This window comes from Rhinolophus sinicus, linkage group LG03 (assembly GCF_036562045.2).
Source record: "Rhinolophus sinicus isolate RSC01 linkage group LG03, ASM3656204v1, whole genome shotgun sequence".
NCBI classification, from domain to species: Eukaryota; Metazoa; Chordata; class Mammalia; order Chiroptera; family Rhinolophidae; genus Rhinolophus; species Rhinolophus sinicus.
The window spans coordinates 2,415,831-2,428,541 of NC_133753.1; the positions used below are offsets into that span (position 1 = coordinate 2,415,831).

General features: G+C 52.9%; 1 protein-coding gene across 3 annotated transcripts in view; it reads right to left on the minus strand.

The window, feature by feature from the left end:
- Positions 1-806: 806 nt before the first annotated feature.
- TRAF3 (TNF receptor associated factor 3) overlaps positions 807-12,711 on the minus strand; it is a 108,136-nt gene continuing 96,231 nt past the window's right edge. For all 3 annotated transcript variants that reach the window (XM_074326892.1, XM_074326891.1, XM_074326893.1), the window contains 3 exons: positions 11,751-11,891; positions 7,325-7,499; positions 807-6,493 (listed from right to left, as the gene is read on the minus strand). In XM_074326892.1, coding sequence (XP_074182993.1) covers positions 5,922-6,493; positions 7,325-7,499; positions 11,751-11,891 — 888 coding nt within the window. In that variant the 3' untranslated portion in view covers positions 807-5,921. The remainder of the gene's footprint in view (positions 6,494-7,324; positions 7,500-11,750; positions 11,892-12,711) is intronic.

Consider the following 12,711-nt stretch of genomic DNA (forward strand, 5'->3'; position numbering starts at 1 on the left):
ACCTTGGGAGGGAGCAGCGCACGGCCGTGACTCAGAAGTGGGTTAGCGTCGTGATCCAGGGGCTTCCTGGGCCTCCGTACCAGTGCTAGGAAGTGGCCCCCACACCTGATGATTTGGAGGAAGCTCAAGGGAGACACAGGGCTTCCTGCTACTGTGTGGGACCCCACGACCACCTGGGAAATGGGAGGCTGTCCACACTGGCACTGAGCTGGGGAGGGGCAGTGTTGGCCAGGACGCTCTAACACTCCCACCAGGAGTGGCTGCCAGGGGCACCCCCGACCATTCGTTATGTCAGCACTGGGATGGAGTCTTAATAACCACCTCATTGCGTCCTTCCATTTGGCCGATGAGGAAACTGAGGCTCAAAGAGCCCAAAGTCCCACAGCCGACAGTGGTGCAACTGGCACAGGAGCCCAGGTCCGTGGCGTCACTTGGCCTCTGGGACGTGAGGGCCACCTTGCTTGCTCTGGACCAAGCCACAGGGTCGAGAGCGGGGCTGCCAGGGCACGGGCTCCCAGGACTCCAGGTCAGAGCGGTGCCAGGGGACGGGCTGGCTACACATCTGGCAGGGTCCAGGGCACAGTGAGCACGCAGGACCCCTTTCTCAAAAATGAGGAATTTCAACACGGTGACTGCAGAGCCTTCCGGCAGGTGGGGGCCCTTCTGAGCGATCACCCGGGTCGTTGCATGGGCCCAGGTCACTTCTGACGGAAGAGCCCGGGGGTCCCCAGCAGTAGTGAGGCCCCCTCACCCACACCCAGGCCACGCCCCACACCCGAGAGAGTGTGATGGACAGACAGACAGGCTCCTTAGTCAGGTTTATTTTCCTCTAATGAGACAGTTTAGCATTTCAGGTTTGCATTCTACACTCTTACAAACTGTAATCATTAGCATCAGAAACACAAAAACATTGCAAGACCTCAAAACACAAATAAATACCAAATAAAACCGCACACAATATACAGTAAACAAAAATATAAAACATGGTAATGCTGTCAGAAAATGAGACATGTTGTTAACATATTAACAACACGATTATTGCTGAGCAATAACTTACACTGTCTTTTTGTTGTTGTTTCTTAGAAGAGCAGAAAAATACAGGACGTGAATCACTGGTCACAATCACTTGGACTGTCAAGATGGGTCCTCAGCGAGCGGCTCCCACACATGGCGGTTTTTAAAACAGGCAGATTAAAAATACAGAGTCAAGTGAGAGACTAGCCTTCTTTGGTCTTTGTTTTTGGGTAACAGGACTGAACGGAGAGGGGTGCCGTCAGAGAAAGAATGCGATTCTAAAAATGTTACACCATCATCTATGTGGATTTACATACTTCCTTTATCACAGATGTTATCCTAGAGAGAATTCTTATAGAAATCCTTGAAATAATGCCGCTTTTGTGTTTACCAATTAAGTCATTGAGTTTGCTGTTGAAGGGTTTATCTTACTTGCCTAAGGGGACTGGGTTATGAAAACCACCCAGCAGAACTGCAGGAGTGGACAGCCATCCTGGACTTGAACCTTTGTCTTCTCGAGAGTTCACAAGACAGACTAGACACAGCAGCAGCAGCGGAATGAAATGTAAGCACTGCTCGGCCTCCGCAAAGCGCACCGACAGCCTGCCCGCCTGGTCGCCTGCGGCCAAGGAGAACGCCCCAGGATGCTTCTGGGTCTCGCCTCCCTGCCCGCCGCTGGCCCTGGCTCCCTGGTGACAACGAGCACTGCCTGGACAGACAGGCATGATGACCAGGACACCTGCTGACATGGAGCCTCATCTCACCTGGACCCCAGTGGACACTTTCTACTTTGGAGAAAACACAACTATCGAGATTTGCAAACGGAAGACAGAACCACCGTCTTGGGCTGAGAAGTGGGCTTGGGTGACAGATCCCTCACTCATCACAAACGCTCACAAAGCAAAGGAGCCCCTGGGACTTACCCAGCTCGCGTCTGGAAGGAAAAGAGGGCCTCAGGGCTTGCCCCAGCCTTTCCCAGACTGAGTGCCCCAAGGGGAGGGACACGCTGTGGAGGCTGAGGTCTGGGCAGGAGGTCCCACAAGGAGTCTGAGCTCCGGACCAACCGGGAGGGCAGCGGAGGTGCTGAGGCCAGACACGTCTGTGGTGGGCACAGAATGACAGGCCCGGGCCACTTGCTCAGTGCACAGGGACGGACAGAGCTGTGGGCCCTGGAGGCGCCACGCCACCCCCCGCCCCGGGTATGAGTTGGGGTCCTGCCTCTCTCCCCACCCCCTTGGGCTGAAATAACCCACCTCGGGACCCAGCTGTGTTTAAGGGTCAGTCCACCCTGTCCTCTGCCGGACGTTGCCCACCGGCTTGCACAATGCCAGGCCGGTCATGGAGGACCACCACCACGACACTGCGGGTGAAGGCGGTGCTACCGTTGACAACAGCAGGCCTCAGGGGGGACATGTGGCCCCAAACCCAGGCGGCTGAGGACCCTGGAGGAGAGGTGGCCATCCCCATCCTCACAGGGTGGCCCATAGTGGCCTAAGGGAAGCCTCGGGGCATCAGTTGTGCCCGAGAGATCACCGGAATTGCCGCACATGAAGGGCCCAGTGGCGGCCAGCAGAGAGGGCAGGCATCTCTGGCCACCACTCTGGGGTCACAGGGCAGGGAAGGCCTGTGGGGGGTGGGCAGGAGCGGCTTGGCCACAAGCTTCCCATTCAACCAGCTTCCAGCATCAAGGGGCGTCAAGGGGCGACGGGCGCTGGGAACAGGCTGGGAATTGGGGCCATGACTGCGACCATCACACAGCTCCCCCTGTGCACCTGCAGTGACGCACAGACACTTTCAGGGGCCAGCGCCACCCTCTCTCTGACAGGTCTGAGAGCAACCTACACACACCCTACTGTCACCTGTTACCTACGAACCCTGGACATGGAAAACCCTGCTTGTAACAAAGGCCACACAAGTGGTCTGCAGTGCGGTGACCACCCGCGTGCCCCCGCCCCCCAGGACCCGCTGCGCAGGGGGCCTCATCTTCACGCTGGGATGAGCTGACAGGACGGCCAGCTGGCTGAACTCACACGAGACTCAGTGTCGGTTTCTTTAAAGTATGGGAACAGTTCTGTCCTGGGGGAGTTTTGTCACTTTTAGTCAATGTGAAAAGTGCACCCAATGACACTGCACCCGACACCCTTCACTTGTCACCAGGACCCCATGAGGCAGGAGGGGAGCGTGGGCTCCAGGACAGGCGGTCAGGCCGGGGAGCCCCAGAGGGCGTCCAGCAGGCCCCCACCCCAGGCATCCAGGGGGCCAAGTGCACCCAACGGCCACACGGTGTACGACCTGAGTGCCACCAACTCTGTTCAGGCCATAGGATGATGCTACCACCATGTCACAGCCTCAGCCCAGGGGACGGTGCCCGCTACTGAAGCTGCGTCCTACGGGCTCCTCGGGCGAGGCAGGAGGGCCAGTCATCTCCCACCAGAACCAGGTCTGGACAAGCCCCCACCAAGGGACGGGTGCTCCCAGGCGGCCACCCCAACAGGACTTTAATCTGGGAAGGACGGGAAAGAAGTTTTCTTTTTCTTTTCTTTTTTTTTTTAACCACACCAAGATGTTGCTTATCCTAAATCTGTTAATATTGTCCGTACTTTTAGTGAAGGGGGAGGAAGTTGCAGGGATGCCCCTGTCGGTAAGCCCTGCCCCCAGGAAGCCACCTGAGGCCAGGCAGGGACAGCCTCCCTCCTCCGGGTGTGCAGGGGGGAGCCCAGGGGGAGGTCTGGAGGAGGTCGGGACACCTCCGAGGGAACAGTGGTCCCACAGCACCTGCAGGAAGTCCTTCCTCTGAGTGGGGACATACGACTCCTGAGTGGGCAGACAGATGACTGCTGCGCCCTCCAGGCCACGCTGGGAGTGGAGAAAGGAGAGGAGGTGGAGACAGCTGAGCACTGTCCCTGCCGAAGGGCCTGGCAGGTGCTTGGAACCCAAGAGGTCACTTATGGAAGCTGGGGACGGCGTGTGAGAGGAGGGTACTTCCAGCAGGCACTGGGGTGAAGGCACACCCAGGGCAGATGGCAGCACCAGAGACACGGTGGGCCACCAGGCACCAACCCAGCCGTCCCCACGCCCACAGGGGAGCCCAGCAGGCAGTCCGAGGGGCGCAGCCCAGCTGGCCGAGTGTGGGCGCGTCTTGTGGATGAGTGGCAGAGGCGGTGGGGCGCGCACTGGCCGTGCCTAAGAAGCACCCATCACGTGTAGCACCCATCAGTGGTTAGAGCACCCAGGAAGCACGGTGCATAGCAGAGGGGCACAGCACGCAGGGCTCCGGCTGCGAATCACAGTTGGACCATTGAGAGAAGGTAAACAGTGAGTTGAGAAAAGGCCGCTGGGCAGGCGCAGGCTGGGCCTACGGGCCCCAACACCACCCTTCCCCAGGGAGTGGCGGGGCCTGTGGGTCAGCCCGGCAGCCCCAGAGCGGCGGTCTCTGGAATGCTCAGAGGGTTCTGCTTTGAGTGGTGTGGGCTCCCCGGGCCCGGGTGGGGACACGGACAGGTGCAGCTTCTGCTCCACTCCTGCCTCGGTGGGTGGGACCAAGCGGCTGGCTTTGGGGGCCTAGAGATTTGGAGTCTGTGACAATTAAGCGGTGGAGGCCCCAGAAGCTGAGGATGGAGCCTGCTCCCTTAGCAGGTGCGGGGCTGTCTGAGAGCCCGACAGACAGAGCTAGTGGTCGAGAGAGCAGTCTGGTTACACTACCACGTCCTAGAATTACAGTGAACACAAAGCTCGGGTCGAGAAGCAGCATGTCACGTCTAAGGCACATGTACACTATGCCACCATCTCATGCGCAGATGTCGCTTTCAGAGATCGTTCACAGAATGCAGCAACATGACAGAATGAAGAGACGTCTGCTGTGGCCTCCTCCAGCACAAGTCACCTGCCCACCCCCGGACACTGGACACTGACGGTCGGTGTTGTCAGCAATCGACAGCTTGTCTGAACACATGGGGCAGAATGTTAAAAACCTACAGGATTTTGTTTAGAACTCCAAAGTTCAACTAATGCCCTAGTTTAGGGTGAAAACAATTATAAATCTGAAAATGATGCACAGCATCCATGAGCAATTTTCCTTTCATAGTAATTTTGCAGTAGTGTCATTAACTACGACAGATATTGAAGGTTTACATTTCTAACGAGAAATAACAACAGATTGGATATTCTCTTTCCTATCACAAGTGATAACCAGTGTTTGATATTTTACATTTTCTTCCAAGAAATATAAGTCTATCAACGTTTTAAAATAAAATGTTTGCAGTAACAATTATCTTAGAACTTCAAATTAAAAAATGATTCTGAATTTAGAGACTTTCAAAAAAGACCTAGGTGTACTTCAGGGTCTTCTGACAAACAAATTATTAAAACAGAGACCAGATGAGGCCTTAAAAATAGACAATATACTATATTTGAAACAAGATTGCACTCTTGAATTTTAGAATGAATATATCAGAATTGCATTATTTCATAAATTCTTCTTTTACTTAACATGCCGACATGTCCAGCTATCCCCATATGTGTGTGCGTGTGTGTGTGTGTGTGTGTGTGTGTGTGTGTGTGTGTGCGCGTGTGTGTTTCTTTTTGGTGTTCAAGTTTAAGGAAGAAAAATCATGGTTCTTTAGCATATATGTTTTTCATCTTAATTAATTAAACCTTTAAAAATGAAAATGAAAACCTTCTCTGACAGCAGTATTTATCTCGTTGAAGGATAAATAATTCTTCAGTGAAGTGTTTCTAGTCTATTAGGGAACGTCCTCACACGTCTCCTCCCAACGGCCTGCGGCCGCCTTCTGCCACTTCCTCCGCTCCACAAGGTCCTTTTCTGAGCGCGAGGACCTCGGTGGAGACAGCGGTTCAAACCCCCGAGAGGAGTTGCCTTCTGCTCAATCCACCTCCCCAGTGACTGGTCAGGGGTCAGGCAGGTCCGAAGTATCCACTATGACTTTAATAAAAATGGTATCATCTTTAATATACGTCCCATTTTCTAGCACAGTTTGGGCCACAAAGACTGGGCAGCCGGAGGCGATATTCATCTCCCCGGTGGGTTTCTTGAAGCTGCTGCTGTTGGGGTCTGGCTTAAACGCGTCTCCTAAGTGCCGCCGAGAGGACCCCTGATCCATCAGCATGAGCGTCACTTTCTGCTTGAAGGGCCACGGAAGCAGAGCGTCATATTCTCCACGCATGATGACAAAAAACAGTGACAAGTGCGTCCCCTTGCCCATGCCATCGCCGTTCAGGTAGACCCGGGCACACATCTTATAGCCGAAGTAGCCGGTGTAGAAGGGCTGGCTGTACAGGGACAGCGTCTTCCCCATGACGGCCTCCTGCTTCCGCCGCTTGTAGTCGCGGATCTTCCAAATGAGTACCCCGTTGTAGCTGGCGGTCTCCAGGACCTGGAAGCGCAGGTCCATGTCTGCCAGGCGGATGTCGTGCACGCTGAGCATCTGGTCATGCCGGCTCAGCTGGGACTCCAGCAGGCCTAGCTCGGGTGGGTGGAGATGGAGCGGTCAGCAGGGTCAGAAAGGCCCCGAAGCCACCCCCACCGGCCTTTGAACCAAACACCAAGAAGTCACTGTGGCTACTGGCTGGAGGAGGACAAATGCCACGGAGACGTCCGTCCTGCCACAGGCCCCAGGTCCCCGCACTGAACCCCACACACACGCATCCCCCAATACACAGGGCCACCGGCTGCTGGGATGACACCTGCGGGCCCTCCACTGCAGGGTCTGCGACGGGAGCCGACCTACATCACCCCCGAGCCCCACAGGGACAGGGATGGCCGCCGTCCGCGCTCCAGCTCGGGCTCATCTGTGCCCCGTCTGAGTGTCAGCTGCTGCTCTTTCCACTCCACATCCTTGCCGGCCACACCCAACCCCATGCAGACCAGGACAATCCTTGGTCCTGTCACCATGCATCCTTTCCATGCAAACCTGCAGAGTACTCGTTCATTCCCCAGAACTGCAGGCTCAGAACGCTTCTAGGTACCAGACACCTGGGCCTTGCCTGTGTGTCACCTCCCGCTCCCTGGGCCGTCACAAGCATGGCTGGGGGCACCCCAACCAGCAGGCCCTGCCCTCTACCTGGTGTCCACCCTGCGCCCACTCTCTACCATGCTGGCCTCACGTGGGGGGGACAGGTCTTGGTGGGAACCGTCGCTGTCAGCAGGAAGGTCACCTCTGCACACGGCTGACCTGTGACTAGACAGACTGCCCAGTGTGCTACCTACCACAGGAGCTCAGGCCACAGCCCCACCCTGGGGTCCCGGGAGTGGTCTAAGCCACGTCACCGCCCAGGTCCCGTCCGCCCTCACCTGTGTTCCGAGCTGCCTGCCCTGCGCTTTTGTCCACACTTTCCAGCTCCGTCACCCGGTTCTGGAGAGACTCCACGCTGCTCTTCATGCTGTCTGCCTCCTCCCAGTTCTGCCGGAAGGGGCGGATCTCTTTGTCCAGCTCTTTCAGTTTCTCGGCTTGGCTGTCTATCACTCGCTTCCAAATCAAAGGATCAAAAGGCAAAACACAGTTAGAACTCTGAAAACGCTGAGCCATCACCATCAAATACCGGCTACTTAGCAACAGAGCAGTCAGTCACCTCAGCGTCCGGCGAGCCAGCCCGGCAGCCCTCGCGTGCTCTCACACGGGCATCTTGTGTGATGCCCTCATGGATCTCAGGGGATACAGGTACCAAGGACCCCGACTTCCCAGAGGAGAGGACCGAGGCACAGAGAGCCCTCACCCCACTAACTATAGGGCCGGCAGCCCCTGTATCACTCTTTCCTAGGGTCTCAAGTTCAGGATGTTGGGGTCACCTGTCAGCGCTATCTGAAAGCCTTCGTTCCCAAAGGTTCGCGTCATCAGCAGGGGTCAAACAATGTGGGCCTCCTACTTGGCTGTCTGGCCCAAGGCTGGAGGGGCTGGGACCTAAAGGGTTTTCACTTCTACATAGAATTTGCATTTTTGAAACAGAGCTCCAGGAAGCCGGGCAGTTTAGTCCCGGGTGAGGCTGTGGAGTGACGGCTGCGCTGCAGCTCAGGCAGCTCAGGCGCCTGCTCGGGGAAGCCCCGGGGGGCCTGCCCAGTGCACTTCTCCTTTTGGAAGCCTATTTTTAAACAGTTAGGTTTCAGCACCTTTGCTGGGTGTTCAGAACCACGAAAGAACAAACATGGTAGGTCGGGGTTACTTTTTTTGAGTAAAAGCACAGTGCTAATCGTCTTCTTCTTTCCAGGAAAGTCTGATAGGAGATAACATTTAAAAAGCAAAGATGATTTCTCTAAAGAACACCCCTGTGTGATGTCACTTTATTTTTAAACACTTATGGCTAGAGGCCTAGTTAATTAGTTCACAACGTTTATTTTCCAGGGACAATACTATGGAAGTTAATGAACATCCAAACCCCCAAAGCGTCTCTAATGAATGTGTGTCATTGTTGTCAGGCGCTCTCCCTGCTAAAATGATCAGCTCAGCTAATGTGGATACTGGTGAGGACGAAAGGAAAGTTAATGAAACCTGAAATACTCAGCGACTGTGCTGAGAGACGGCTTTTGGTGACTTGGAGGACCCAGGAGTGAGTCCAAGACAAAGCCACCCGTCACTTCTAAAGCCTCATGCCCCCAAGGTAAAAAACAAAGAAAGAAAAAAGATGACACTGAGCTGTCTCCTTCCCAAGACTGGTGACCATGGCATGAAGGTGCCATGGCATGAAGGTGCGTGGTCACCTCAAACAATAAGGGCTACTGAGCCGACAGCAAGGCCCTGACCACAGGCAGGGACACGGAATCAGCGTGAGGGTGCAGGGGCAGAGGGCACTCACACGCACACAAGGGAAAACGTGCTATTTTTAAATAGACCTTCCATTTGTATAAACGGTAGTTTCAAGGCAGAATGCTCATTCAAATCAAGCTTTCTCTGCAAAACACAGCAAAGAGCAGCATTCCTGAAGAGCAGTCTATACTCAGCCACACGAGTGTTTCCATAAAAGTGAATCTTAAGTGCACGTGTGGGGTTTTATTAGAAAAAAGCATCCAGGAGCTGAGCTGAAGGGCACAGGTTGCACACTACGTAAATAATTCTACTTGAAAGACCTGCTTTCAGAGCATTGATTTCTCTGTCTCCTGTACTGCGCACTTTAGGGCTTAAATCACTGTTTCTCTTTCTGTCACTCTGTATCATTTGGTCAGTGGGACCTGGAGACCAAACATTGTCCTAATGAGATGATGTAGGTGGCGCTCATAGGTCAAGCTACAGGGACATGGGGACAGAGCACGGCTGCGCGTCAGTCCTGCAGAGCCACCGACTGCAATCGCCACCAGTCCATCTGGTTCCTACTAACAATGGGACACGGGCATTGAGCTAACATTAAGAAAAATAGGTTCTTTAGAAAGGAGAACATTAAGAAACTACCCTCCTGGACCGGCAAAGGCAAACCCTCTTAACTCCCACTTCCTGTAACTGTCTGACGGCTTCCCTGTCTGCCCTCACTCACTCATATGTACTCCGCTGTCTTCAGGAATAGGGTCTGCTGGAGAAATCGAACCAGGAAGATGACAGACAGCGACATGGCTGTTTTCGCCCAGGTGGTCCAATGCACAAGGCTGGGGGAGCACCGAGGAGGGCGGGGGTGGGCAGGCTTCCTGGAGGAGGTGGCATTTACACTGACACCTGGGGCCTGACTCAGGAAAGGGGGTTGGGGAGAAAAAGTCCCATTTCACTGTGCTGCGGAGAGGGTGGCCAAGTCAGAAAGGTGAAACAGTCAGACAAGGTTTTCTGGGCCACAGTGCAGCACTTACGACAAATTCTTGTCTGGGCATTTGGAAGGGTTTTAATATGAGAAACGAAATAATGAGAGGTGCGTGTCTGAGCCAGGCTGGGTTCAAGAGGTGGAGAAGGGTCTGGAGAGAAAGTGTGTCACAGCGAGCGTGGGCAGGCATCTAGGCCACAGGGGCTTTCAATCTTTCACTGAAAGATGAGTCCAGAATTTTTCTCTTTACCAGCCAAATGCTGGCCACCCCTCAGTGTTGTCAAAGGTTAAACTACAGTTCATCTTCCATAAAATCACCCAGCTGGTTGCAATTCTATGCCAAGCGCCCTGGGGAACAGGTTAACCACCCTCACAGGTCCTAGTCTCTGTCTCGTTCCTGCACATAAGGAAATCGTGAGTTGTGCCTCTCGATGATTTGAGGCCCTTTCTTTAAATATGACCTATGTCCCTTCTCTCTCCTTCCTGTGGAGAGGGAAGTGGTGAGCCCCACTCGTTACTGGGGGCCAACTGCTCTCGCTGTCGGCCTCACCACTCAGGGCTCTAGCAACTTGGGTCCCCCTTTCTTTCTTAGATCTCTTACTTAATCACAAGAGTTTTATATATAAATCACACACCATGGAACGATTAAGCGCCATAAAAAAGCAAACTAATTCAAGCTGCTCACACTGAAGAGGGTGAGGTGGAGGAGAGGAGGCCAGTGCGGTGAGGTGTCCAAGGTTCCGGCTGCTGCATCTCTGACCTCAGGACACATATTCGAATGTTTTTGTTCTCAGGGGACCCACTATTTATCCCTCCTTTCTTCTGCTGTTGGTGTTAACAAGTGGTGATTCCCCTGGCCTTTCCATGCGCTTCTCGAGCCTCAGGTGACACATGCAGCTACATTTCCACGGCTGGAACTGCACCCGGGAGGAACGGGAGGGGGTGGTGCAGGTGAGCAGGGCCACGTGGTGGGGACAGGCCTGTGTCTGGAGGTCTGACCAATGTCTCCGCAGCCTCAGCAACATGCCGGGCACTTCCCGCAGGACGCTCACTGCTGTTTTACACGATGTGGTACATTTTTGGCTTGTTCAACAGTAGTGACTCGTAGCTTTTCTAATACGATCTAATGTTTCATTGTGTTTTTCCTCATCTTTGGACAACCACAGAGTTTAATACAAATAAGATTAATTTAATAAATCCCTATGTAATTCAAGGACTAAGACCAGTGTCCAATGTTAAAAGGAGAGACAGGCACCATCGGAGACGCCGTCACTCTGGGCTACAAGGGACATTTTCTCCTGCAGGTCATTTAGGAAACACACCACACCGTTAAGTACAAGCACTAAAAACCATTTTGGCGACAGAGCAGTGATTCTTCTGTGGGTGTGTGTGACACATGTGGGGTTACGATGACAAATGACAGTATAACAAATAATGCCCTGAAAATACCTACGAAAGGCCTGTGTGGACAGCAGACACGAGGCGCCACCTCTGAATCGTACCTGCTCACAAAGCCGCCCCTCCCCACAGCTGCCCAGGTTTAGGTGTTTGTCTGCAGACACCTCTGCAGCATGATGGTGAAATCAAGTATGTATGTGCGTCACTAGGAAACTCAGAACAAGATTGTTTGGCTTCACTTCACTTCAGGAAGTGAAACTTTATACATAACTACTTATGAACAATATGAAATCTTAAATAATGATAAAAACAGCTAATTTTAAAAATTACGGTTTGAAGTCTTATTTCACCAACAGTGAATCAAAGGTGCAGACGGGTGGGGCCTGCTGTCCAGGGTAAAGGTGAGGAGGAAAGGGCAGGCCTGCAGCTGCCCAGGGCGGAGCCACCCAGGCGCCTGTCCCCAGCCTGCACTAAAGCAAGAAAAACATGCCGCCCCTGACAAAGGTCAGGGCTCCTGCTCAAACGTGTCTCGGGGACGTCCTGAAGGAGACACAGGCGTGTTCCTGCTCTACCCTCTGACCCAGCCATAGCTGTGAACTTCTTACCTGTAAATGAAGTATTTTGGATTCATTATTTCGAAGCATTTCCTTTTGTCTCTCAATTTCAATTTCAAAGCTACATATCTGATTGTGCAAACTTTGTATGCTCTTGTTTTTTTCTACACTTTCATTCTGCAGCAAGGAAACCTAAAAAAGAAATTCTTCAATTAGGCAAACAAAAAGTGGCTTTAATTAATAACAATTATGATAGTATTTCAAATTTCACAACATAGTCCTTCTATTAGTTCCCTGGAAGGAGTTCCAGAAAAAGAAAAGGAAACCCCCTCACACAGGTGATGGCAGTCCTGATCATTTAACAGTGGGCCCACCAAGTGCTTTTCTCCGAATCTCTCCCACTAACTAAACACAGTGAGGCAAGTGCAGCCACAGACTGAATTTCCAAATGAAGGGGATGCTTTTTAAAGTTTCTGCTGAAAACTAGTAAACCTCTTACCAGAGAGGCTCTTTGACCAGGAAACACAGTAGGAAACACATTCTTACATCTTACCCCATTTGTCATGCGAGCGCACGTGTACCCAAAAAGCAAGTGTCACAAAACCGTACTTGCTCTGATCACTTACAATGCACCCTGATATTTTCTATTTTATTCTAATTTACTTTAACAAATGCTAGTTGCAACCCACTAAATTATTTCACATCCGCCAATGGTCTTCCCCTGCACTTTGAGAAGCTCTCCCAACATAATGAGAAAGCCTGGTGGGAATAAAAATCACACACGTACTTCAGTCAACCCTTAGGGCAGGACAGAGCTGCAGAGTGTGCCAGATCTGCCCCCCAGAAGACCTCCCAAAAGCTCACACACTCACCTGCAGTGCTGCGTCCGTCTGAGGGACGGCCTGCTGTTGGAGCAGGTACAAGCCCTGACTTTTTCAGACTCCCTTTCTGCTAAGTAATTAGCTCCCAAGAACCAATTTACACTGGTCTAAGAGCCAGGGGTGAGGAGTTC